Source organism: Staurois parvus, unplaced genomic scaffold (assembly GCF_062004578.1).
Source record: "Staurois parvus isolate SC_StPar_1 unplaced genomic scaffold, SC_StPar_1.0 ptg000770l, whole genome shotgun sequence".
NCBI classification, from domain to species: Eukaryota; Metazoa; Chordata; class Amphibia; order Anura; family Ranidae; genus Staurois; species Staurois parvus.
The window spans coordinates 816,818-844,764 of NW_028318566.1; the positions used below are offsets into that span (position 1 = coordinate 816,818).

General features: G+C 41.9%; 1 protein-coding gene across 1 annotated transcript in view; it reads left to right on the forward strand.

Moving 5' to 3' along the window:
• The window catches only part of MGAT4B (alpha-1,3-mannosyl-glycoprotein 4-beta-N-acetylglucosaminyltransferase B), a 661,259-nt gene that overhangs the window by 389,137 nt on the left and 244,175 nt on the right, over nucleotides 1-27,947 (forward strand). Inside the window, exons 3-4 of the mRNA XM_089654506.1 lie at nucleotides 3,540-3,680; nucleotides 4,665-4,798. Coding sequence (XP_089510632.1) covers nucleotides 3,540-3,680; nucleotides 4,665-4,798 — 275 coding nt within the window. The remainder of the gene's footprint in view (nucleotides 1-3,539; nucleotides 3,681-4,664; nucleotides 4,799-27,947) is intronic.

Genomic DNA, 27,947 nt, shown 5'->3' on the forward strand with positions numbered 1-27,947 from the left:
TGAAGTTGAGGCCCCCCCTCGATGTATTGATAACTTTTGTCAGTGTCCAAACACCTGAAGTTAGCTGCACATAACCCATGGTCTAAAACTGTCTACACAAGTAGAAGTTTGTTCAACAGTTGTGAGATTGTTGTAAGAACAATTGTTCATTTTTCTAATCATTAGTGAGGTCAAATCAATGCTCATTTTGACCGCAGTGACAAGACAATTTGAAGGAGCAGGATGGAAAAACTTCTTCAAATGTATGAATTTCTAACAGTGTATGTTGTTTTAATTCTGTAAATTCCATTCATTACAAAGTCAAATGTTAAAAGCAAACACTTTAGGTGCCCAATTACTGATGTCTTGAACTCTGTTTCCAAAATTGTATTGAATGTGATCTATGACTGATGTAAAAACATTTGACTGTCTATTCTTTGTTGTGTGATTTTATCATCTTTTGTACAATAAAATGTATTTTACTATTTTATAATTTCTACTTGTATGAGCCATGAAAGTCCAAAAATAAGAGCGTTATCTTTTTATTCCATAGTCTGGGGATGATGGCACTAGCCTACACCACACCATTACTGATTAGTTAAAAGCAAACACAATCTAGAACTACTTTAGAACAACATTCAAATGCACTGAGAATTTTCATATGAGTTTTCATTCGAAATTCTATTAGTATATACCAGCTTAAGATGACAAGTCCAATACTGTACAGTACTGCATAATCAGGAATTGAAAGGTAAGTCAAATTCCTATTTCGTATATACAAATCTATTTAACAAAATAGATTCTGCAGACACATTTATCCCAACAATTAAATCTCATGCTCTAGATGACATTTATGTTCACTACATAGGCATCAGGAGCTCACATGTGCAAGTGCAATGTCATTGAAAATTTTGGCAGTTGCTAAAAACAATCTTGAAAAGGGAATATCTTCACACTGCAGCAGTCTCTGAAAAGCAATCTGTGGTGGAGGATGGCCATCCAGTGGCTTCCAAACATTTTTGTTTCTTCAATTTTTTTTCTTTGCCAAACAGTGTTTATGAATGGAACTAATGTTCTGCAATTGCAAGCCAAGAGTTAGGGCAATTGAATGGGTAGTTTTGGCTGGCCATGCTGTTATGGCATGTATACAGCCCTCCTATGTTGGGTTTTAGGTTGTTTTTACTGCCCCCTGGCCACCCCTGTTAATAAGGCCTAAAGCAAAATGCAAGCTTTACAGTTTTATTACATACAAATCACACATTTGAGGTATACCTTTTAATCAGCAGACATTGATGGTTATATTTTGGGGTACATATCTAACGCTAATTATGGTAGTTACAGTAAAATGTTAAAAAATTGTATTACTCCCTAAATAAAACCTTGAAAATAAAAATACATGCATCCTGCTATCAGAGTAAAGCCATATTTGTCTCAGAAAATCTATGTATGATATATTATGGTAGAATGCAAAGCCCAAACTGTATCTTGCAGAACCAAGCCATCACCAATACAATAATAAAAAAAGGTTCATAGTCTTAAAGTGGTTCTAACGGGTCAGCTTATTTTTAATGAACATAATAAACATGGTATACTTACCTGCTTTGTGCAATGGTTTTTCACAAAGTGGCCCCGAACCTCCTCTTCTGGGGTCTCCCGCTGGCACTCCTCGCTACTCCTCTTCTGTGTCTGCCCCCATAGCAAGCTGCTTGTTATGGAGGCAGACATGTATGCTCAGTCTCAAGACTGTGTGTGTCTATTTACACACACTGTGGCTGTGCCGTGGCCCGGCTCTGCCCCCACTCCCACCTTACAGGATGTGATTGACAGCAGCAGGAGCAGTGGTATAGCATCCATTGAAGTAAAAAAACATTTAGCTTTTAAAACCACTTTAAGGGTGTTATAGGATAAGTCTGTGGCTCAAGTGGTTAAAAAAGGAGAAAATAAAATGAGTAATGTGCCTGTCTTATTTTAATAATGCATTTGGGGCTGCCTGTCTTTTCACATCATGATGTGTCTGAAATGCATTATCTTTCAATGAATGGGTTTCTGAGGCTGATTTGTGTTTCGTTGGGAATAGACTAGCACCTCCAAGCATAGTAGTCTGATTTGAAAAAGCTGAAGAGGTTATTAGAGGTTTACTTGCTGCTAGGTAGGTAGGCCCATTCACCCTGTGTGCATTTAACTGTGGTTTTCCTCATGGATAAACACAGGTAAATGCAATGACACATAGAACATACATCATACTACTCCCTGCCGCACATAACTGAAGCCCCAAACAGCTGCTGCCCTCCACGAAACTGCTACGGTGTAGAGGTGGCTCATTGTGCAGGCAAATGTGAATGGGTCCTTAGGGTGCTTTGCTTCCTGGTTTGAAGTCGAAAACGTCTTTGAAGAGGGGAGTCTTATTGTTCTTTTTTTTTTTTTTTTATTTTGGCAATGTACAGTAATTCTCAATATCTCCAATCGTAAAAATATCAAAAGTATGCTGATGTGAAGAAGTGTGCGTGGGTGCGTTTGCAGAAAGTGAAGCAGTGTTCACCTGTGTATTGATGGAGAGTGAAGAAATGTACATCCGTCCAGTGGCGGTGATTGGGAAAGAGCATGTTGGTGCAGTGGCAGAGAGTGGGGCTGTGCGCATCTGGACAATAATGGAGAATTGATGTGAGAGTTGCGTTGTGTACATTGGTTTAGATGTGGTGAATTTAAATGTGCATGCCACTGCAGTGTAGTGCACATGTTAGTGCAGAGAGTGGTGTAGTGGCTGTTGGTGCAGTGATGGTGGGTCGGGTGTGTGTGGCAGTGCACTGGGAACCAAGTTGTGCATATCTGTGCAGTGGTGGCTAGCAAGGCCATGTGTGTCGGTGCACAGGGGCCAATAACAGTGTCAGTGGGTATTGTAGGTTGAATCTCCTCTGGCTGGTCACCCTGGGTGGGACCACCCAGCTCACCTTCTTGTCACTCCTCCATTCAAGAATATTTGTTCAGGTCAGTGACTGTAAGTATGGAAAGCAAAGTCTCTGCATTAGATCCAGGCAATTGCATTTATAGGAGAGGCTAGCAAAGGCAAACTGAATGTTTCTCTTGGGAAGTTATCTTTAAATGGCCTGGTCCTAGCCTGAGTGTTGTATTAGGTGTGGGATTGGATCATTACTATAAATTTCAGTCCACTTTTTATTTTGTCTTATTATTGCTGTTAATCTTTTACTTTCTGTATTTTCGTTGAAAGAAAAAGAAAAGTACTCTAATGGAAGCTCATTTGTATTTCACCTTCTGTGTCCCTTTAAATAGATTCTTCTAACCTCTCCCCCTGACTAAATTGCTTAGTACATTCTGGGGTTTCTAAGGAGAAAACATGTTTTTCTCCAAACTAAATTGAACTAATGATTCTTTTTCAATCCATGGGCCAAACCTCATCAATCAGGGGCCCGCTGCAAATGAGTTCAATCGTCTGCACAGTGTGCTCTCTGTTAAATCCTTATCAAGCTTTTTAACGTTAATTTAGAAATCACCATCTCAAAATGCATTTACCTTGTCTGTTTGTTGGATCTTTTTTCTTTAAGATGAAACCAAGTTGAAATTGTGGAATATCACAAACAAGAATGTATTACATCTACCGACCATTTTCCATCACCTTCCCCACCTGCTATCAAAGGAGAACAGCTTGCAGCCGGCAATACACGTGGGTCAAGGTCGAACAGGAGGTAGGCTTTGTTCGTAATTCCTTCCTGGCATGTATGGTCAGACCACAAGCAGTTCAGAGTATTAACCTGGTATTGTCAGGTGTACTTTGTGATAAATCAGAGGTGGACACACTTACGTACATCTCAGGGCAAAAATCCTATCTAGTAACAAGCAGAACAATTTGAGCTACCAGATTTATGTGCATCCATTGTAAAGAGAAAAAAACTGGATTGGCTATTTGGCCATAAACATACCCACAATTTATAGATAGTGGTCACTTCTTGCCCACTTGTACCTATTCGTGTGAAAATGTTTAGGTAACCCAGTAAACATTTTTACATTACCGATGTTGCATGTTTGCCTGCAGCATTCATTTTTACTTCATATTTAAAATGATAGCTGGTCAAAATTGATGAAACTGCAGATATCAGAACAGCAAGCATCCAGTGTCTATGAATATGCTGAAGCTGGATGTAAACATCTTCCTCTCAAACAAGCATGCTGTTCTCTTGCATGTGTCCTGTCCATATATTTGTGAGTTGTTAAGATGACAAATAAGCTATAGACCTTAACAAATTATAACCTAGTCCATTGCTTTTTCCATATCACCTATTAGGTTTCCAAACCTTACAGACAGCCCAAACATCCTTTCTAATACAAACTACAGTTTCTGAGAAATTGACAACCAGTTAATTTCTTTTTTTTTTTTTCGTAAAATCTTCACTTTTACAAAGAAATAAAGCAGTACAAACATTCCCAACATAAGAATGCAAAGGCTTCAGCATAAAATAATGTAGAAGGCATGCAATGCAAATTAAGAGATACAGTTATATTTCTTTTTATCACAGTACACATTCTTCATAACTATGATATGCTCATTAAAACACACTTATTCCAAATGACCAGCTGATCTCTCCCATATATGTTGTGCTTATTTATTAATTTACAGTATTATACTTTGGTTAGGTTAACATTTCTTCCTAATGTCTCTTTCTGTTTGCCAGTATCTATTGTAATGGGGATCCCCAGTGTGAAGAGGGAGGTGCACTCCTACTTGACAGACACCCTCAACTCCTTGATATCTGAACTTAATCAGCAGGAGAAGGAAGACTGTGTGATTGTGGTGCTAATAGCAGAGGTATTTCAATACTTAGATAATCATAAATATTTGGAAACTATTTTGCTTAAGCTGTAATTTTTTTAAAGGGTAAATCCACTTTCATGGGAAAAAAAAACAAGTAAAAAAATAATAATATAGCATATACAATTGCTACATAAGACATATTGTAATTTTTTTTATTAAAAATGACCTTTTCTTTTCAAACTGAAGCCACTGTAATTTTCTATAAATTCAAAGCAGTATGGCTCCTAGAGGTGTTCTGTGCACAGATTGGTGTATAAAACTCCCCCAGAAATTTAATTTCCTGCTTGGTGAAGAACTCTGCAGTTTTTGTTGTTAAGTGCAGACACCAGTCTAGTTTTAGCCATCCTTTGCAACAAAAATTTCATTTTTGGTTATATACTCCCTAGGTGTTCATCACTTCTAAAGTGATGCAGACTTTAGCTTTTAACATCAGAGCACTCCAAGTGGTCCTGCTGATTACATTTAATTAGTCACTCCCATTCAGAATAAGTATGAAAACAAAAACTTGGTGCGACTTACAGCTTTTTTTTCAGAGCAGAAGAAATAAGATTCTTTAACCACTTTACGCCGGCCGCACACAAATGTGCGGCCTCCCGTTATCTGGGCCTAGACGCCGAGCGGCTGCACATTTGCGTTCATGTAACAAAAAACATATGTGCTGAGAGCGGACGCCCTGCGCGCTCCCAGCACACATGTGCGGTACTCACGGAAAGGTCCCGTCTGCTCTTTCAATCGGGACCTTTCCCGATCATGTGACCGCCGAGACGACACCCCGCCTCCCGGCGTCTGAAACTCTTAAAGTGCTGGGAGGCACCGGCGGGAAGGGGTTAATAAAGTTTGTTAAAATCCTTACAATGTACATTGATCACCCAGGGAAATTGTTTTTCCTCAACAAACATTGAGTTAAGGTAGTCATACATTGATCATTGAGCTGGGGCCAACCGAATTTTGATCTATATCTCATCTATGGATCAACATATTTTGAATGGACCTGATCTTTGTGTCCTGACAGCAGAGGAGTCCCCCTGCTATCAGAATACAATAGCACATTAGGGAGGATTTCTTTATCCACCTTGAATACATGGATTGGTGAATTGGTTCAGTTTTTTTGTTCAACCTGCTGGCTGCATGAAAAAACTGAGCCATGTATGGCCCAGTTAACTCTGTAAGCCAGTTTTGTAGATAGATCTTTACTACTGCTGTAGCAGCACAACTTGTCCAAGAACAAACCCAAGCCTGCTAATAAGATATTAAAGGAGCAGCAGCACAGTGATGAATCCTCACTCTGTCCACCTCTTGTCAGCCTGTTTACTGCAACAGAATTTGTCTTTAATTATTGCCTGTTCTACTAGTGCTACTTCACAAGAAATTATTGGAGGGCAAATTCAGGTGCTTCTACTTGTATTCAAAAATACATTTACTAATTGCAGTTGCAGCCATGATCCTGGTATTGTTTTTTAAAGTCCAATCTCTTCTGTGATGAATGATTCCAGAAGTGAAAAGGATTTTACTACTTCCAGTACTGTCGTTTTCTGGCTGTCTGATTGAGGTAAGCAGCTGATCAAACGCTATTTGATCAGATGCCTTGGCGGGCTGGGGAGACATCAGGGGTCTAGTAGGGGTCATTTATATCTGAAAGTAAAGCCTGGTTCTCACTGGCTGAATATTGGCTGGTTCAACAGCAGCATGTCCGACAGAAGCCAGCCGAACCTCTCTCTTCTGTCGAACAGGCATGCTAGAAAAACAGCTGCCGATTGGTATCCGGTCAGTGCACACAGCCAGACTGTCAGAACAGGATAGCGCAGCGGGTAAATCACTGTACTAACATCCCATGCGCATATACTAAGTGCCAGTTATGCGACAATACTATACTAGAGAATGACGCCATAGCTTGATATAAAACCTGTCTGAGATTAAAAAAAAAATACAAAAAATGTAAGTGTGATTCTTATGTGAAAATTATTTTTTAATAGAAACCAGATAAGTGGGGACATTAGAGATAGCAGAACAATGTGAATCAGTTAAACTGTTTGGTATTCATTCTACATTTATCATTTAAAATCATGCTCAAAGGTGAAATATTAAATTCTAGCATGTGTAATGCTGAGCATACTAGTACACCTGACATACAGTTTAGACGCAGATGGTCTGGATGCAAGTATAGGCTTTGAGACACTCATTCCAACCACCCCAACCCCTCCCCAAACCGTCCTTGGCAGATAACCAATTATAAATTGTGAGATATAAGGCCAAGGTAATCAGAACTACAGGGAAGGAGAGCTCCTGAGAATTAATCAGCCTCAGTCTCCTGTTATGGAGCAATGGAATTGTGTCTTTTTTGTGCTACTCCCTCAGCCCTTACAGCCTATGTGTGCATTGGTATGTGGTAATTGTATTAACACTGCGGTGAGATAGGGTTTGGAAAACTGCTTCTGCAGCAGAAATAATGACGTTAGCTGTACTTCAGCGTCTCACTGGTATATGTGAGTGAGGACACTGCTGCTTCAGCCAGTAGAGAAAATATTTGTCTTGCTGCTGATGCTTCATCTGTGGTTTGAACCTTTCCTTAAGAGCAATTTGTTTACTCCGTCACACTTTTTTCTTAAAGCAGAACCACTAACAACTTAAACTTCGGAAGATTTTACCCCCCATATTACCAGGCCATTTTTTGCTATTTAGCACTGCACTACTTTAACAGGTAATTGCACAGTCATGTAACACTGTACCAAAATGACATTTTATATTAATTCTTTCGCACAAATAGAGCTTACCTTTGGTGGTAATTGATCACCACTGAGATTTTTTATTATATAAACGAAAAATGACCGAAAAGTTTGAAAAAAACCCTATTTTTTTACTTTCTGATATAAAAATATCCATTCAAAATTTTTAAAAATCAAATTTTTTATAAATTTAGGCCAAAATATATTCTGCTACATGTTTTTGGTATGAAAAAATCCTAATAAGTGTATAATAATTGGTTTGCGTGAAAGTTGTAGTGCTTACAAACGATGGGATATATACTGGAATTTGAATTTTTTTTTCTTATACTATTAATGACGGTGATCAGCAACTTATAGTGGGACTGTGATAGTGTGGTGGACAGTCTGACACTAACTGACACTTTTTTGGAACTGACTAACTGACACGGACATCACTAGTGACACTAATACAGTGATCAGTGCTAATAATATATACTGTCACTGTACTAATAACATTAGCTGGGAAGGAGTTATTTAGAGGCAATCAAAGGGTTAACTGTGTGCCTAAGAATGTGTGCTGATTTTATTAAGTGTTGGACCCACTGATCAGCTAGTGCCGTAGTGAATGACAGCAGAGCAGGGGCTGGGGCCCGTGGGCTGTGGGGCTGTGGGCTACCCGGAGATGCCAGATCACCTGTTTTTTTTTTTTAATTCCTTTATTTTAAGAAAGTTTCAACACAGAACATATATGGGTACAGAAGCACATTACAGTGTATCATAACAGAGTATTACACAAAAAAAAAAAACATATGTCAGACAAGTAACATCATTAGCCCAGGCAAAACTGAGAAGTCCAATGAGACACAAGGTACAAAAGTCTAGGCTGCGGATGGTACAAGAACAATGCCACAGTGAGCAATGGTCACCTAAATCGAGTTAGAGAGAAACATGGCTCATACAGCAGTCTAATCACACTTATGATGGGAAAGCAAATACCAAGTAAGGGACACAGAATAGAGGGCATTCCCAGAAATAGGAGGGAGGGGATACAGAAGAGGAGAACAGGTAGAGCAGGTAAAACAGGTAGGAGCTCCCCAAAAAGAAGAAAGAAGAGAGAAAGGGGAGGTTTCCCCCTTCCGGGTGAGGGGCCAGGAGATGAGGAAGCAACATCACTGGGTTACAGCCATCTCCCTAAGGTAGGCATCGGTGTATATAAAATAGTTCCATGGCCGCCAAGATTTAGTAAATACTTCTTCCGTATTGTGTAACATGGCTGAAAGATCTTCCATGTCCCTGAGTTCATTGACTTTGGCAAACCATAGAGCTATGGTTGGCGGGTTAACATCTCTCCATTGGAGCAGAATACAGGCTTTAGCAGCATTCAAGAGTTGTATAGTGAGGGAGCGCTTATATTTTTTGATGGGTCTCTCTGTCAGGTGCAACAGGCAGGCTGCAGGGTCGCCGCTCATGTCAACATCAGTGAGTTGTTTAATGATGCTGGGCACTGCTTGCCAAAAGGGTTTAATTCATGGGCAATGCCAGAAAATGTGGATCAAGGATCCCTCCCCCATCCCGCAGGAGCCAGGAATCTGAGGGGAAATACGTAGTGTAGTGGGGACCCTATACCATCTGGTGAATATTTTATAGCTGAATTCCTGAACCCTAGAGGCAATCGAAGATTTATGGGAGAAATAGAGAATCTTCTCCCTCTGGTGCGGCGTGAGTCGTAGGTCCAGATCTGTCTCCCACTTAATCAGAAAAGGCGGGACATAGTTGGCACCTGAGTCCGGGGTGGGTCAGGGAAGCATATATCTCACAGAGGGAATGATGTACTGGTTCCCTCCTATGGCAGATGGCTTTGAATCATGTAAGGGGTCTGGATATTGCAGGCATACGAGAGCAGCGGCGGAGAAAGAATCGCAACTGAAGTCCTCCCCAAAAGTCCAAGGGAGGATTCGCGAGGCGAGAGAGGTCTGTGGAAATGAAAGTACCCCCTGAGGTCAAAAAGTCGATCAGGTGAGTGTAGCTACCTAATGTAGGATGAACGCCATGGTCACTAGGTAACGGAGAGGAGAGCCATAGCCAGCTCATGGCCGTACCCTCGGAGTCCTCCAGCTCCATGTCCACCCAATGTTTGGCCCCCCCGTGACAATGCAAATCCACCACTCTGGTGAGCTGAGTAGCTCTGTAGTATGCCCGGACATCTGGAAGGCCAACACCCCCAGACATCTTGGGTAAGGTTAGACGGTGTAGAGCCAAACAGGATTTCCCATGTGCCCAGACAAAGTTCAGAAAAAGGGAACTGAGTCTGTGGTAGACTGTCGAGGTAAGGCAGATTGGGAAAGAGCTTGTAAAAGATAAAGGACTCTCGAGAGTAATGTCATCATAAGAGTGACCAAACCACATCAGTGTCAGGGAATGCCAATGAAGGAGGTCGTCCTTAAGTTTAAGAAGAAGCAGTTCAAAGATTGTCCCATATAAACGAGAGAGATCAGAGGTAATGTTCTTGCCCAGATACCTAATGGCTTCTGTAGCCCATTCGAATGTAAAAGAGGGTCTAAGTCCCCATATAGTGATTGCATCAGCAGATATGTTAAGCATGGAGGATTTTGAAAAAATTGACTTTGAAGTTAGACAAAGAGCCGTAGATCTGTAGGGCCCGCAGTATATTGGGTAAGGATATAAGCGGGTTTGTGACAAAAAAGATCAGGTCATCTGCGAAGGCTGCAACTTTATGGCTTCCCGAGGGTTTACAGAAACCGACTATACTAGGGTCTGAACGAATTTAGCACAAAAAGGGTTCCAGTGTTAAAATGAAGATAAGATTAGAGAGAGAGGACAACCCTGGCGTGTCCTGTTCAATATGGGAAAAAAGTCAGACTGCGTCTCGTTGACCTTCACCGCTGCTGAAGGGGAGGAATAAGGGCAGAGATCCAGCGACGTATAGGGGTCCTGAGTTCAATATGTTCTAGCGTCGCTTGCAATCGTCACTGGATCCTATCGAATGTTTTTTACGCATCTGTGGAAAGTAAAATCAGCAGATGCTTACTGGTCTTAGCAGCATGGATTAGGTTGAGTACCCGTATAGTACTATCTCGTGGCACTCGCAAAGGGACAAAGCCCGCTTGGTCCTTGTGCATCAACTGGGGAAGTAACCTGTCGGCGATAATTTTCGCAAAAACCTTTAGATCAGTATTGAGTAACGCGATCGGCCGATAACTACCGCAAACAGCAGGGTCCTTACCCTCCTTGGGAATCACTGAGATATAAGCCCAGAGGGAATCGGGGGGCATGGTCTTCCCCTTCACCAGGGCATTCCATGCGGACACCAGGTAAACAGTATAGAGAGACCCAGGGGGGCCATATCAGCAAAACATGTAAGTAATTGTAACTCGCAAGGTGGACCTGTATTGACCGGGAAGATAATGATCAGATCAGAACAGATCCGGGGGCTCAACAGAATCCATGAGCAACTCCCCTTTCGGGAAGAGAAGGGAGTGCCCATGGGGTGTGTACTCCCTGTCCCCACCCCCCTGGCCACCTAGAACGGGGTTAACCTGGAGGGCCTAGGCACAACATGTAGCCACATCAGCCATCTAGGGGAACATCCCCTCCCGGTTGGCACCAGCCGTAGGTAGCGTGGCCCATACGCGGGGGAGGGAGGCCCGCCATCACCATAGCCCCAAACTCACCTATAACCTAAAGTGTCTCCAGCCGCAACCAGGTCAAATAAATACATACAGTGGGAAAGTTTAGGTCAGCATACACATTATGAACAGTAATAAAGAATTTTCTCATAAACAAATCAAACATAAGTAAAACAACTGAGTTATCAGGTCGCCTCTTACCACCTCGGAACCATCCAGAAATGGGTCATCTCACAAGAACAGTTGAAACAGTATAACTCTGTGATCAGTCCTCTGAGGACGTCGGGGTGTTACGGGAAACTGGAGCAGCAGGGTTGCGAGAGTGTAATCTGTGGGACCTTTGCGGCCTTGATCGAGGAGGGTTCTGTGCTACTTCCCAAAGAAGAGAGTCCAGCCAGTTTGGCACGGTGATCGCCGGACGGTCTAGGAACTGGAACAGCATTGGAGTGCAGGTGGTATGAAGAGCCTTGATGTTGAATGACCAAGTGGAAAGCATGGCCCCTCCGGTAGGTCGCTCCATCTTCCCTGTTAACCTCTAGAAGGGGCCGCAACAAACCGTGCATCATGTGAGTCTGTCAGGAGATGTCCGGATAGATTCGGACCTCAGCTCCATCAAAATTAAGGGCTCCTCTGGACCAGGCCCTATGAAGAATCTCCTCCTTAATGCAGTAAAAATGTGCCCGACATAGGACATCCCGTGGCGGAGTTGTAGGATCTGCATTTGTAAAATAAGGGGGACGTGGGCTCTGGATCCGGTGTACCCGATCTGGTTCAAGTTCAGCAGTAGGGGGTTTGCCCAAAAATTGGTTGAGGATGACAATCACCATGGAATGGAGGTCCGGGCCAGTCGTTGCTTCTGGGATACCCCAGAGGCAAATGTTATTTTGCCTATTTTCACCATCGTCGATTCTGAGCTGAATGTTAATGAGATGGCGGTGAAAGTCAGCCTGGCCAGCCTCCAACGCCGCTAGGCAGTTATCTGCCTGGGAAGCAGAAGTTTCCAAAGTGTGTATCTTCTCCTCAACCGTGTCCACCTGTTGTTTCAAGTCGTGGAGCTCTCTGGAAAGTTCCGCCACTATAGAGGCCATAGTTTGTATATCCTATCTGATAAGTAGATCAGCAATATGGTCCCGGAGCTCCCCATCCTGTCGGGTGCCCGAGGAGGGAGAGGAAGATGGGCCCTCGTGTGAGTCTGCCCGAGGGAGCATGGGGGCCAAGATAGGTGAGACCGGGCACAGGATAGAGGGTTCGGCCTTCGTGTGTGGCGCAGGATGCTTCCTTGGGCCGGAGGGTCCCACCATGCTGGCCCTCAGTGGCTCCATCTTGGGCAGGGGAGCGGGTGCTGGAGAGGAGGTTTACGTGTTGTCGGAGAAAATAGTGAGTAATTTCTGATCCCCTCGACTCTACGGCAGCAGGTGTCCGATTCTGCTCCCCCAGCGGATCGCTGGAATGGCTAGGCTGTCAGTCTCAGGGTTTGGGTCTCACAGAGCTCTAACTAGTGCGTGTTGTCGCTGCCATGACCAAGCCACGCCCCCCCCAGATCACATGTTTTGAATGCTTTTAACTGCAGAGGAGGGGTTTGGGGTCCCTCTATAAAGAGTACCTGTCACGTGCATATTGCTGTCAGAAGGGATGTTTACATTCCTTGTGACAGCAATAAAAAAAGTGATTAAAAATAATGTAAAGCAACAGTGTAAAAATAAAAAATAAAATAAATTAATTGTTAAAATTAAAGTGCCCCTGTGCTCGTGCTCAAAGGCAAATGCACACAAACAGCGATTGTCCCACACAAGTAAGATATCACCCTGAACGTGAGTGGTAACTTGTAAAGGCTTTTAAAGCGTCGACTAGTAATAGTAAAATGAAAAGAAAAATGTACGTTATTTTTCGCCATTGCTCAGATGTGCGCAATTTTAAAGCATGACATGTTTGGTATCTATTTACTCAGCATAATATCATCTTTTATATTTTACAAAAAAAATAGGTTGTGAATTTTTATTAAAATTCAAAAAAGTGCATTTTTTCCAAAAAAATTGCATTTTAAAAAACGCTGTGCATAGAAAATTGCAAAACCCACAATTTTTTAAAAATATATATAATGTTTTGGGGTTCTAACTAATTTTTAACAAAAAATATTGATTTTTACAGAAAAAGGCCTGGAGGTCAAGTGGTTAAGAAAATATAATTTTCAACTTCCTTGTAAAATTCTTTTCTTGGTGTACATTACAGGGACACAGACTCCTCTGTTCTTATGATTCACTCCTTATTTCTTGCTATTAAACTTAGGCTGGTTGGGCTCATCAAAACTGGACAAGTGGAAGACCCTAAGGCTGCATTCACATCTGAGCGTAGCATTTTTTTCACGTTTTGACACGCATTTTTATACACGTTTGCAAACGTTTGTGCGCAATTTGTTCAAATGTTTTCAGGTTTTTTGAGTTCTGGCATTTTTGTATTAGGCAATAGAGAAAATTTTCATCTGCGACATCAGTTGTTGCTATGCCAGAAAAACTATCTTGGTCACGCGTCAAAATGCGCAAAAGCGCATGAAAATGTATGATTTGCATATTTCCATGTATTTCTATGGGAATAAATATGTACCAAACATTTATCAATCTGCCTGAAAACTTTTTTCAGCTCCAGGCAACTTGGAGTGGAGATGTGAACCATCTCCATAGAGTAACGCTGATTTTTTTCTCCTTGAGCTTTGAGCTTCGTGCTACAAAATGCTCAGGTGTGAATGGGGCCTAATTGCATTTTTAGGTCAGGTTTTAGTGGTCCTAGACCCCACAGAAAACAATTCAGTGTAAAACACATGTGCAAGCATCTTGTGGCACCTGCATTTGCTTTGGCCTAATCTATGACAGGTCTACTTTAAAGGGGATCTCTGTCCAGGATCTACTACTCCTGCCATACAGAATAATTACATTTTGTGGCTGTAAAATAGCATTTTTCAGCAGTACCAAATCTGAGAAAGAAAATCTAGCTCATGATCAACCGTACATACAATTAACCTAAAACATACCCTGTTCTGAAACCTGAAACAAAGCAATGCCCTTATCTCCTCCTACAATGAAAGATTACTTTTCAGGAAATATTTTTTGCTATTTTTGTATGTGGGTGGGGGGAAAGGAGCTTTGTCACCAGTATGGAAGTTGATGGCAATGCTACAGTTAAAGTAGAACTAAAGGCAAAACCTTTTTTCATTTTGGATAGAGCAAGGAAGGATTATAATCTGTCAGATTTGTTTCGCCATCTGTGCCCCATTTCAGAGATTTCCCTTCACGTCCTGTGCTATAGCCAAACAGGAAGTGAGAGGAAATCCCTGCAAATTAAGAGAATCCCTTGGCATACCCCCAGGTCAACATAAGTAGTGTCCCCCTTGGAAGATTTTCCCTCTATTACTTTTCTGTGGACAACCCATAATTTGGAATTTTCTGTACTTTCACTTTTAATGAATTATCCTTAGGTAAACAGGACAAATAGGGTGAATCTCCTTAACGGGGGTACAGACAGCAATAAAAACTGACAGGGGTTCTAATCCCTCCCCACTCTTTACAAAACTAAAAAAAAGTTTTGAATTGATTTATACTTTAATGGCAGAGCAGGGGTTAAGAAGAAATGTAGTGGGGGCACCTAGACCTGTGAAATATGGAGTTCGCTTTTGGATGCATGGAGATTCCTGTCACTTCACGTGTTGTCTTAAAGTGATTGTCAACCCTCTCCTTGTAAAACAGTTTAAAATAGAAATGAAAGGCAAAATATTTGTATAAAGATTAAAAAAAGTCAGATTTTTCATCTGTTTTTATAAGTGATCACATACCCTCTGTTCTCAGCTGCATAATAGCTGCATCACAATAAACTCCCCAGTGAAAGGCTGTGCAGGGGGCATGTGTCTGGACAAGTCTGATCATTGGAGGAGAGCAGGCTGAGTTCCCAGGAGAGCTATAGAACGGACCACGCTGTGCTCTCTTGCTTATTGTGGTCAGTTCTTGATAGGAAAGCAGAGGGACTGGCAGGAACACCAGGGATTTCACACAAAAGAAACAATACTAAGAGAGCAGGATACGTTTTCATACAATTACATGGTACAGCAGGCAAGTATCAGAAATATGAAATGTTGGGTTTAAAAATTATTTAACCACTTCTCATCCGGCCCATTTACATAAACGTCAAGATGGGGCAGTGCTGAAGCGGGTGGCCATTTATAAACGGCCCCCGCATTCACTGCCTGTGTGTGCTCCCTGGGAGCGCGCGGAACCGATCGCTGTACGGGACTTCTGTGTGAGGTTCCGATTCATATGATCCCTGATTGGCCAATCAGTGATCACATAAATAGTAGTAAACAAGATGTCACTTCCTGACATCATTGCTTACTACGTGTGAAATCTGTTAATGATCACAGAGGTCACATGGTACAAGGCCATTAACAACAGGCTTGTACCATGTGACAAGCTGTGACCAATCACAGCTCTCATAGTATTTCTCAATGGCTGCAAGAATGCAGCCAGAGAGAAGAAGAATTGATTGCCTTTATGGGTGTAAAAGCAATCAGTGTAAAAAAAGAAAAAAAAAATCTTCATCACCTTCCACAAGTAGTAAAATGTCACTATGGTGACAGTGTACTGCTAGGGTGACGGTATGTTAAAAAAAAATATAAAAAATAAAAATGTAAAAAGTGTTTTTAAAAAATTATAATTTTTGGTTATAAACTAATTTGGGTTATTTATTTATTTTTTTTACTAAAATGATAGCTGATTAATTTTTGGCCAAGATTTATGAAGAAAGATTATTTGCAAAATTTTATAAGAAAAACACTTTTTTTTTCAAAATGTTTGGACTTTTTAATTTATATAGCAAAAAAATTAAAATCCCAGTGGTGAATAAATACCACCAAAATAAAGTTTTATCTGTCTCAACAAATGCTAATAAATTCATATGGGTACAGTGTTGCATGACCGCGCAATTGTCATTCAGAGTGTGATAGTACTGAAAGGTGAAAATTGGCCTGGACAGGAAGGGGGTGAAACTGTTTGGGCTTGAAGTGGTTAAGATAAAAAGCGAAGGTAAATCGGAACACAGACAGTGACAAAAATTCGACAGAGGTTCCAACTCATCTCAGACTTAAACAAGTTGTGGCTGGAGTTCCACTTTATCTTAATCAGACCTTTGTTGATACAAAGACACACAGTTCTTTGACTAAGGTGTGAATCCAGGTAGGTGATTTTGTTACTTTATTTATTATAATGGGCTTTGTTTACTTTGTAGTCCCAAAGCAAGTAAACTATAGTGCACATTTGTAAAGCTTTTGCCTGTACAGTGCTTTACAATGTGTATTTTTGTTCTTTTTAAAGCAGTGGTATAGCCATAATATGGTCATAGTTCTACTTTATAAAATGTCCTTAAAGTATCCAAAAGTGTACAAAACTTTGAAGCACTGTTTTGATGTTGAATTATTGTCCAATTAGCAGACTGAAAGTGGAAGTGGAGAGGTGACTGCAAGAAGATGTAAAGTTGAATTAGGAAGCAGTATTTGCTCAGAATTGCAAATCTTTTGGCTGATAAAATATATTCAAATGTATGTATTCCAACTGTGTATTTAGCAGTTTGTCTGGAGCTCTGTCATAATAATATGAACTAGATTAAAATAAGGAATGCCACACATTGCTCACTGATTGCAAGTGATGTGTAAATTCACACGTCTCCTGTCATCTCAGCAATAATAAGCTTAGTGGTTATTTCTCAAGCAACAACAAGAAGTTTCACATGTCGGAAGTGTTAGTTATTGCACATAGATTTTCCAGGATCTTGGAAACTTTTTCTTTCGTTCCTTACGTAAAAAAAGTGAACTGTTCCTTTACCGACTCTCAGTCTAACATTGGCTGTGTAGGTAGAAGATATGCCCACCTCCTAGTAAACCATATAAAGAAATTGTAGGCAAAAGTATAAAGGTACCCAATGGATAGACATAATAAAGTTATGTGAAATTTAGGAGGCATTTCAAGGTATGTTTAATGAATACATGCCCAAGTATATCAGTTTGTTAGATATTCTGGTCAGATCTATGAAAAAACAAGCATTTCTTGGTTGCTTTACTTTTTTTTTTTTTTTTTTTCTTTTGAGGTCAGAATAAAAAGCAATCAATTGAACAGATTTTCAAATGACTTTGTAGTGTGTGTGGTTTTATCTGACTTTTTTTTTTTTAGTTTGATTATTGCAAGCTTATAAAATACTGAATCAAGAGAACATATTTTGAGGGACGATTGTACTTTAATTAATGAAGTCCAAAAAGAAAATGCTCCCAAAAAACGTATGATCAGAGCTAAAAAGAAAATTGATGAAAATTTGGTGCACCGCCAAACATTAGGCTTGCAAACAGACAAGCGAATACTGCATAACTGCTTAGTGGCTTTGTTTTTCTTATCACGGTACAACTATAGCTCGTTAAGACACGCTACTCCTGCTTAAAGCAGTATGAAACCCAAAACCAAAAATGTATTATATTGCAGCTTACCAATCATTAGATGTGATGGCTGCATCAGTTTTCTTTTCTTTGGCTCTTTTCCCTGGTTTTCACTTTGTGATTAGGCCAGTAACACACCACCTGTAATTGTGAGACACCAATTTGGAGAAATGAGCAGTGGCGCTGCTATGAGGGTGTGGACCGCACCTGGGTGACACCTGGCAGAGGGGTGACATCACTGTCATAGCTGCAAGGGTCGCAATTGTGACCCCATGCCCTCTGTCACATTATTCTGTGTCACTGAGGAAAAGTAAACTCAGAGGACCTGGACCGGCCGGGAGTTGTCGTCTTTTCCTGCAGACAGGACAGGGCGCTGTGGCAAGGGATGGACTACAATTCTCATGATGCTTTGTGTCGGTGTATAGTCATAGGATGCAGCACAGGGCTTCCAGCCGGCCTGGACCCTTTGAGTTTAATTTTTTCCAGTGACACAGTGTGACAGGGCAGATTGAGTGAAGAGCAACATCCTGAGCTCAGGAAGTGAGGAGCTGAGACTCTGCATAGGGTGAGCTGCCTGAAGACAGCAGAGGAAATGCATGGTGATAATTCAACAACTGCCGGACAATGTTTTTTGTGAATGTTTTATGAGCACTGCCTCACAGAGCTGTCAGAGCCAAGGGAGATTTCTGGAGATCTGTGCAGTTCTATGCTAGAGAAAGGGGGCTGAAAAGCAGTTGAGTCTGTATTAAGGTTGGGGGGGAACCAAGAAAGGGTGTTCTGTACTAAGGGGTGGCCTGTATTGAGGACTGTCTATACTGAGGATATGGGCTGGCAGGGGGGTCTGTACTGAGCAAAGGGGTCTATACTTAGTGGAGAGGGGTGTATGTACTGAGGTGGGGATTTATACAGAGGAAAGGGATCTGTACCGAGGGAGGGGGGGGTCTATGCTTAGTGGAGAGGGGAGTCTGTACTGAGGGGGTGACTATACTTGGTGGAGAGGGGGTCTAAACTTAGTAGAGAGTGGGGTCTGCACTGAGGGAGGGGGGTCTGCACCTGGGGGGGTGACTATACTTGGTGGAGAGGGGGTCTAAACTTAGTAGAGAGGGGGGTCTGCACTGAGAGAGGGGGGTCTGTACCGAGGGCGTCTATGCTTGGTGTAGAGGGTCGTTCTATACTCAGAGGAGAGGGGGGGTATATACTGAAGGCAGTCTGTACTGTGGGGGGACTATGCTTGGTGGAGAGTGGGGTCTGTACTGAGGGGGGACAATGTCTGGTGGAGAAGAGGGTCTGTACTGAGGAAGGGGGGGGTCTATACTTAGTGGACACGGGGTCTGTACTGAGGGAGGTGGTCTGTACTGAGGGGGGACTATACTTGGTGGAGGGGGGGTGACACCATGTTTTACCACACCAAGTGACACCAACCCTAGTGACGCCACTGGGAATGAGCACAGGACATAGCAGACAAAAGCATTGTCAAGTCTAGGGCGGATTGGAGTGTTGAATGCATGCCTAATGTATCCCTCTGATGGTTTGGAATCTACCTCTGCAGGTATGTCGGGGCAGTATATAGCCTGTTAGGAGTAGGGAATTGGGAAGAGACTGTGTCTATAGGACTGTTCTGTCTGTTTTTGGACTTTGTAATGTTGCACTTTAACTCAGACATTGCCTTCTGCCTGGTTCCAAGTCCTTGAGAGGGTGCATTGCAAGTAACCGGCACTATCACACACTTAGTCTATTATGTGGGACACCTACACATAGGGTATGAAGATTTAACACACTAAGAGTCACTTAAATGTAAGTAATGCAAGTGGTTCCCATTCATATCCTGTACAGAAGTATGGAAGTTCAAAAGTTAGAAATTGAGTGCGCGTTTGGAGCCCGCGCTATGTGCACTGTGGGGTTTCATGCTGCTATCGGACCAGTAGTGGGAAATGCTGGACAAGTGGCTGTGGTCATTGTTTGGCACAACCTGCCTAATTGGAAGCTTCAGTGGGAAGATGTTGTTGTGCAAATGTACATGGTGTACATTCATCTCTAAAGAGTAGAGGCTCGCCTTATGATTGAGTATTCCCTGACGGCAACCTTAGCTTTGTCCCATGTCATTGATGAAAACAACACAGAGTAAAGGTACCTCATGTGTGTGAAGTTGAGTGATCCTATACAAGGTGCCTAGCGTAGCCCAGGAGAATCCACGCCAGAGTAAGTCACTCCTGTTTCCCAAACTTGGCATCCAACGAGTTAATTGGAAAACCTGGAGGATGTGAATACTATCTTGTCCTTCCGCCCCACAAACTGCAATTTAATAAATGTTTGATTTGGGGTGTAATACTGCTTTAAAGTATACATAAACTCAATCACTAAAATCTCATATAAGTGTTACCATGTTAATATAGCTATAAAAGTTTTTTTGTTATTTTAGATCTAAAATAATATTCTCTCATAAACATCCTTATTCTGCCATTTCCTACCATAGGGTGAAAACACTCTTTCCCTATCTTCCAATTGTACTTCTGCATTGTCTCTCAGGCTTACAGTGGTGAATACAAGTGTCAATATTAAACACACATTATGCAGACATAGTCCAATGTTGTCACTACCATGTAATCTGCCTGGAGAAATGCCATGTAGCTGTCACAGGAGTGTATGTAGACATGAAGTGGCTACATACTGTATTGGTTGTGAGAGATCAGCAGCGCTAATATTTTACAAAAGGGGTAAAAATGTATTTTATTTTGAAAAACCTTAACTCTGTACTCCAGTACAGCAGCATTATAAAGTTTGTTGTGTGCACATGGAGCATAGAACTTCAGTATTTCATCCATGTGTTTCTGTAGTGCACCCCAATCACTTCTGTTTGTTATATGGTAACCTTAGAAAATGGCTGCTTCTGATGTTGGAATATCACAGAAGCTCCTTCTCCTTTCTGCCTCTCACATATAACATAGGCCAGTACTAAGGAGTTTCTCATAGCTGCCAACTGAATTCAAAAATGTCATGTTGTCTGATGTTAAATTTGTGCCAGTGTGACAGCAAGTGTCTGCCACAGAGGTGAAGATTCTAGGCCCTGGCACTCTGACGACCTAGCATTCTCATACATGAAGCAGATCGTGTCTGATAATTTGATGTTTTGGGAATTTTAGTTGTTCAGCCATGTGGGGGAAAAAATAGTATGCTAATTATACAGTACTGTACAGAACTACACATCTCAGCATGGCCTTGGCTGCCCTTCCCATCACAGTTATGAAGAGATAATCTGTTTCAAACAAGCTGTCTTTGACACATGATCCCACTTATCTTTATATTTGCTCCAAGCATATGTAAAAGTAGCTATTTAATGTTTTAAGATAAGTCTCTTGAAATGTATTCAGTAATTTTGCCCTTGATAGAAGCATATAGTAGCAGCTTTTGTAATATTTGCAATAAAACCTGAAATCATTTGTCAAAAGCTTGAAATGTCACTTTTAATGGCAATATAATTTATGTTGGATAATTATAGAGCCCTTTTAAAAGGTTAATTCCAAGACACTTCACAAACCTTTGAAAAGTAATAAGATGACCATAGAAAAGGTAATTTGTTTGTGCGAATGTGGCTTAATTGTCTTGTATACTGGTCAGAGGACACTCTTGCTTAGATATCGAACTGGAGTTTTTTTTTTGCCGGGGTCATTGTACAACTGCAGACTACATTTACATTTGTGATCATTGGATTTCCCACCTCCAGCTCTCGACATTTAGAACCTGTTAAAGGGATGTGATCTGTAACGGGAAGGAGTTAAAGAGGGTTAAAAGGGCATGATTAAATAGAACCTGTACTACAAGGCGACTCAGGTAGTTTGACTAAAAAACTTTAAGCTTTATTGAAAACCACATGTAAATTACACATCATGAGAATTCTCATTCCAAAAATATACTGTTAGGTCCATATATATTTGGACACAGGCACAGTTTTAGTTTTTTTCAGGTATTTACCAAAACATATTCATGCTATAGTTATAGAATGGATATGGGCTGAAAGTGCACACTCTCATGGTTAATTTGAGGGTATGTATATCCAAATTGGAGGAAGGCTCTTAAGAGTAGCCATCCCCTCTTTTTCAAGGGACCAAAAGTAATTGGACAGTTGAATCAAAAGCTATTTCATGGCCAGGTGTGGGATACTCCTTCGTTATTTCTTCATCAATTAAGCAGGTAAAAGGTCTGGAGTTGATTCTAAGTGTGGTATTTGCTTTTGGAATTGTCACAGAGCTGGTCCTTCCTTCCCCATCCTCTAGGCTTGCTGCCTGCCACCCCCCACTCCTCAGCAGCCCCTCACTCTTCTGTCCCATCCATGCTGGGACTTCTAGTCCTCCGTGTCCCTGACACAGGCAGCCCTCAGCAGCCACTCACCCCCCTGGCTTGCAGTCTGGCCCCCTGCTGAAGGAATCCACAAACAGGCCCCCTCCTCCCTTCCCCCTCATGCACAAATTCCTGGGCTCCCTGGGCAGGTCTGGAGACCTGGGAGACAGGGCCCGTTGCCATGGTAACCAACAGGAAATCTCCAGTTACCAACAAAGCACACAGCTCTATACTTAAGGGCGAGCAGGAAAAAACCCCTTGTGTTCTCCTGGCTGCGTGTGTGAGAGAAGGCTGTGCTGAGTGCCAGCTTCTCTCCGACACCCATCCCCCGTCGTCTTCCTCATCTCCCAGACTGTCTGTACTGCCTGGAATCCCTGCACTGTGGAGGAATCTTCTGCTGTCCCAGTGAATCTGCCTGGCTGGATCTATCCCCTGCCTGGACTTAACTCCTTGCTCTCCGTGAACCTGCCTGGACTTAACCCCTTGCTCTCCGTGAACCTGCCTGGACTTAACCCCTTGCTCTCCGTGAACCTGCCTGGACTTAACCCCTTGCTCTCTGTGAACCTGTATGGACTTCACTCTTTCCTGCCTGGAGCCTCCTGTGTGGATTAACCCTGTGGATTACCATACCCCTGTTGTTCCATATGGCCTTCCAGAGAACTGTACTGTGCTGGTGTGGATCTGTGGACTAAAGGAACTGTTGTCTGTGCCCCAAAAACCCCCCCAATAAAAGCCGGGTTCCATGCAATCTGTCTCTGTGTGCTCTCTGGCCCTCTTGACCGGAATCTATTGCTGTGAACCTACATCATGCGTTCTAAGGAGCTCTCCATGCAAGTGAAACAGGCCATTGTGAGGCTTCAAAAATGAAACAAATCCATCAGAGAGATAGCAGCAACATTACACCCTGTTCCAAATTATTATGCAAATTCTATTCAAGTGTCACAAAAATTAAATATTTTGTTTTTCAGTTTAACTCATGGATGCCATTGTGTCTCAGGGCTCTTTTGATCACTGAAAACAATCTCAGACACCTGTGATAATTATATTGGCCGGTGAGCCCTGTCACGATCGCACAGTCACGGCCACCAACATGCGACAATCGCACGACCGCAACTAACAGTAATACGTCACACCCACGGCTTCAGACCCCTAACCAAACTCGTGACCGAAGGACCGGCTGATCTATAACCACGGTGTGACGCGCGTAACAAGGCCCCACCCAGCTGCACCCTGCACAGCAATTGCCCAGCTAATGGACTACAATCGGTGCCTGCAGCCTGAATGCGCTTGTTACTGGGTCGGGTTAATTACGCAACTAACCCTTTCAAACTGCCACCACCGTCTTTTTTATACAGAGAAGAAGGACTCTGTCAGAAATACACTATAATGATTGAAAAGTCACCTATCCAATATGGTCACCTACAGGCCAATTGGGCAGGGAGTAAACAAACACAGTAGCATCTCTTCAAAAGGCAGGAATTCGTGAATTACAGGTAAGCGCTTAAAAACAGTTTTTACACTTTCAGAAAGAAAGATTTATTACTAAAAGAGTCAAACAGGTGCAATAAAATATTTACAAAGAGATGTCACAAAAATATATATATATGTATAGACACAGCAAAGAGATAATTAGGAAGGAAATTACAGGGTTAAGTTACTTGCCCTTGCCTTGGTTTGCAGATCCAAGTTGCAGAGCAGGATGATTCTTGCTCTCCTCGTTCCGGTGTTAAGCTGAGGAGATCTGTTACAACTCTAACTCGCTATCCTGTCTCTTTTTAAAATCCCCCCCCCCCCGGGAAGGGGGGGGTGGCTCTGCGTCTGCCCAATACAATATGTTGGCCAGGATGTCAGTGGACTCTCAGTTAAAACTTCAGCTTCATAATCCATGACATGAAACATACAGTTGACCTGAGGAATGTTCAATTCAATTTCACAAATGGCTGGTACCAAACTAGGAATGCCTAGCCTGTGTTGACCCCCCACCATCTGTCAGGAGAACTCTGCCTCCAACTCTGATGAGCTAGTTTCCTACAAGCCCAATTTAAGGAAAAACTACTAAAGGAGGGTGTTCCACATTATTAAGCAGAGCACCATTTTCAAGCAATATGGGGAAGAAAAAGGATCTCTCTGCTGCCGAAAAGAGTGAAATAGTTCAGTGCCTTGGACGAGGTATGAAAACATTTGATATTTCACAAAAACTTAAGCGTGATCAACAAACTATTAAGAGATTTGTGGCTGATTCAGAGCACAGACGGGTTCGTGCAGATAAAGGCACGTTGAGGAAGATTTCTGCCAGAATTCGCATCGGATCAAGAGAGCAGCTGCTAAAATACCATTACATAGCAGCAAACAGATATTTGAAGCTGCTGGTGCCTCTGGAGTTCCACGGACATCAAGGTGTAGAGTCCTCCAGAGTCTTGCATCTGTGCATAAACCTTCTATTCGGCCACCACTAACCAATGCTCACAAGCAGAAACATCTGCATTGGGCAGAAAAATACATGAAGAATAATTTTCAAACAGTCCGGTTCCCTGATGAGTGCCGTGCAACCCTGGATGGTCAAGATGGATGGAGTAGTGGATAGTTGGTGGATGGCCACCCTGCTCCAACAAGGCTGCAACATCAGCAAGGCGGTGGTGGAGTCCTGTTTTGGGCCGGAATCATGGGAACAGAACTGGTCGGCCCCTTTAGGGTCCCCGAAGGTGTAAAGATGACCTCTGCAAAGTATGTGGAGTTTATGACTGACCACTTTCTTCCCTGGTACAGAAGGAAGAACTATGCTTTCCGTAATAAAATCATCTTCATGCATGACAATGCACCATCTCATGCTGCAAAGAATACCTCTGCATCAATGGCTGCTATGGGGATAAAAGAAGAGAAAGTCATGGTGTGGCCTCCATCTTCCCCTGACCTCAATCCTATTGAGAATCTTTGGAGCATCCTCAAGCAAAAGATCTATGAGGGTGAGAGGCAGTTTACATCCAAACAGCAGCTTTGAGAGGCTATTCTGACATCTTGCAAATTCAAGCAGAAACTGTCCAAAAACTCACAAGTTCAATGGATGCAAGACTTGTGAAGCTGCTATCAAATAAGGGGTCCTATGTTACAATGTAACGTGACCTGTTAAAATGTTTAAAAAGTTAAAATGTTGTTAAAAGTTTGATTGAAATAGCTTTTGATTTCAGTAAATATGCTGCAAACACAACAAATGACAGTTTTCAGTTCTTTACAACCTATAAAGTGTTTTGAAACTTACTGTGCGTAATAATTTGGAACAGCGCATTGTAAGTTTTTTATGTTTAAAAAAAATACTGTTATCATTAGGAGGTTTGTTCAATAAAATTTGAATTGTACTCTTAATAGTTGATAACATGAGAATTATGCTGTTATTTACATCAATTATTTAGGTAAAAGAGAAAAATATCATTTGCATAATAATTTGGAACAGGGTGTAGGAGTGGTCAAATCAACAGTTTGGTACATTCTGAGGAAAAAGAATGCACTGGTGAGCTCAGCAACATAAAAAGGCATGGACGTCCATGGATGATCCTCTCTATGGTACAAAAAAAAAAAACATTCACAACATCCAGACAAGTGAAGGACACTCTCCAGGAGGTGGGCGTATCATTGTCAAAGTCTACAATCAAGCAAAGACTTCACAAGAGCAAATACAGAGGGTTCACCACAAGGTGCAAACAATTTATAAGCCTGAAGAATAGAAAGCCAGATTAGACTTTGCCAAAAAAACATCTAAAAAAGCCAGACCAGTTCTGGAAAAGCAGCTGGATGAATTCTGCAGTGTTTAGAGATATACTGTCAGCCCAGATTCAGCCAAATGCAGCAAAGTTGACTGGATGGCGCTTCACAGTAGTGATGGACAATGATCCAGAACACACTGCAAAAGCAACCCAGGAGCTTTTGAAAGAAAAGAAGTGGAATATTCTCCAATGGCCAAGTCAATCACCTGATCTCAACTCAATTGAACATGCATGTCACTTGCTGAAGGCAAAACTAAAGGCAGAAAGACCCACAAACAAAGAACAACTAAAGACAGCTGCAGTTAGAGCCTGGCAAAGCATCAGAAAGGAGGAAACCCAGTCTTTGGTAATGTCCATGGGTTCCAGACTTCAGGCAGTCATTGCCAGTAAGGGATTTTCAATAAAATATTAAAAATGAACATTTTATTTATGATTATATTCATTTGTTTAATTACATTTGAGCCCCTGAAAATGGAGGGACTGTGTATAAAAATGGTTGCAGTTCCTAAAATTTTTACTTGATATTTATGTTCAACCCCTTGAATTAGAGCTGAAAGTTTGCACTTCAAATTAATTTGTATTGTTTCATTTTAACTTATTCTGGTGGCCTACAGAGCCAAAAGTATGAAAATTGTGCCTGTGTCCAAATATATATGGACCGAACTGTAAGTCTCCAACCGTCCGACCATTAAAAACATGACAACGTTGTCAATTAAAAAAATGACTGGTCTTGAGGAAGCCAAGTCATGCGGGCAAAATGCGTTGACTGTTGCTCCCACATTAGGGTGCTTCAGGACAGTGACTTGATGTCTGGCCTTGCATATTTGTGATTATCTGACTGAACTGAGTGGAGGACGAGCGAACTTTCTAATGCGCATGTGTGGCCTCGCTCCAGCCCCGGAAAGAGTGGTGATGTACTGACAGGGAAAGTGGATGCCAAGTCTGCAATGGGACTGTGGATCATTCTGCAGTGCAGGACGTTGTGACGGCCGAGGGAAAGTGGACACCAAGTCTGCCATGGGACTGTGGATCATTCTGCGGTGCAGGACGCCATGACAGCCGAGGTACTCTGTACATGAGTGGGAACTTTCTGCATACACTCTACAGCTGAGTCCACCCGTGTTCTTACACGGTTGCTTGGACTTAGATGGTATGTCAGTCCTTTAGTCACATCACCCACAGTTAATTTGATCCAATGAGTAACCGTATTTGGCACCTTCCCTGTGCCTTCCACCTTCAGCTCCTTAAACTGGGACTGATTTAACCACGGCTGTCTAGGAAGGATAACCTCCTGAAGGTTCATAGTGAGTCTGCCTTCTTTTAGCCAGGGGGTGTGCTACCTGAATGTCTGTAATCATTGACATGGACTTTCAGTGAACTAACCGGCTGCAATTTTTCCATAGCCGCATAGATTTGCACTTTAAGCAAGTATTTACTTGCCATTATTTCCTCGCTCAGCTGACATTACTTTTGCCGGGTTCCTTCTAACTTTGGTTTTAGTTTGCAGATAGGGTCTTTTGACAATCCATAGTGAAATATTGTCATCGGGGTTGAGATCTATAATCTTCTATTTATGCTTGATTTTCCCATATGGTTTTGTTTTCATTATTTTCAGCTCAAGCTTTGCATGCAAACGATTTGCCACCCTCAATGCTGTGTCCTGACCTTACCTCCTTTTTCCCTCAGATGTTTGAATTACACAAGCTGTATGCTCCTTTTGTATGCTCCTTTTGAGCAGAGGTATTAGCTGTATGGGATACATAATTTTTGGGTGTTTGACATCTTGCACTAATCACATTGAGTCTGGACTCTCCAATTTTTAATTGCCAAGATTGTAATGCTTTTAATGGTGACGGGTGTAGATGTATATTTTTGGAATGTGAATTCTCATGATGTTTAATTTACACGTTGTTTTGCAATAAAGGTTAAAGTTTTTTTTAGTCAAACTACCTGGGTCACTTTGTAGTACCTTCTTTTTTTTTCTTCCCCAATTACTTTTCTAGTGTATGTTTTTGGGTACTGTGACCCACACCAAACTGGTGAGTTAGTGGACTTCATGGTTATTAATTTCTTCTCCCCATTATGGTGAAACTGTTTCAAACAGTTCCACTTATTAAACATACATTTGGTATAAATAGAACCTGTGCCTACCCCACAAAATATGCTCTATTTACTGTGCCACAAGCAATAATCTCGCAGATATACAGTTGTGTTCAAAATAATAGCAGTCAGACATTA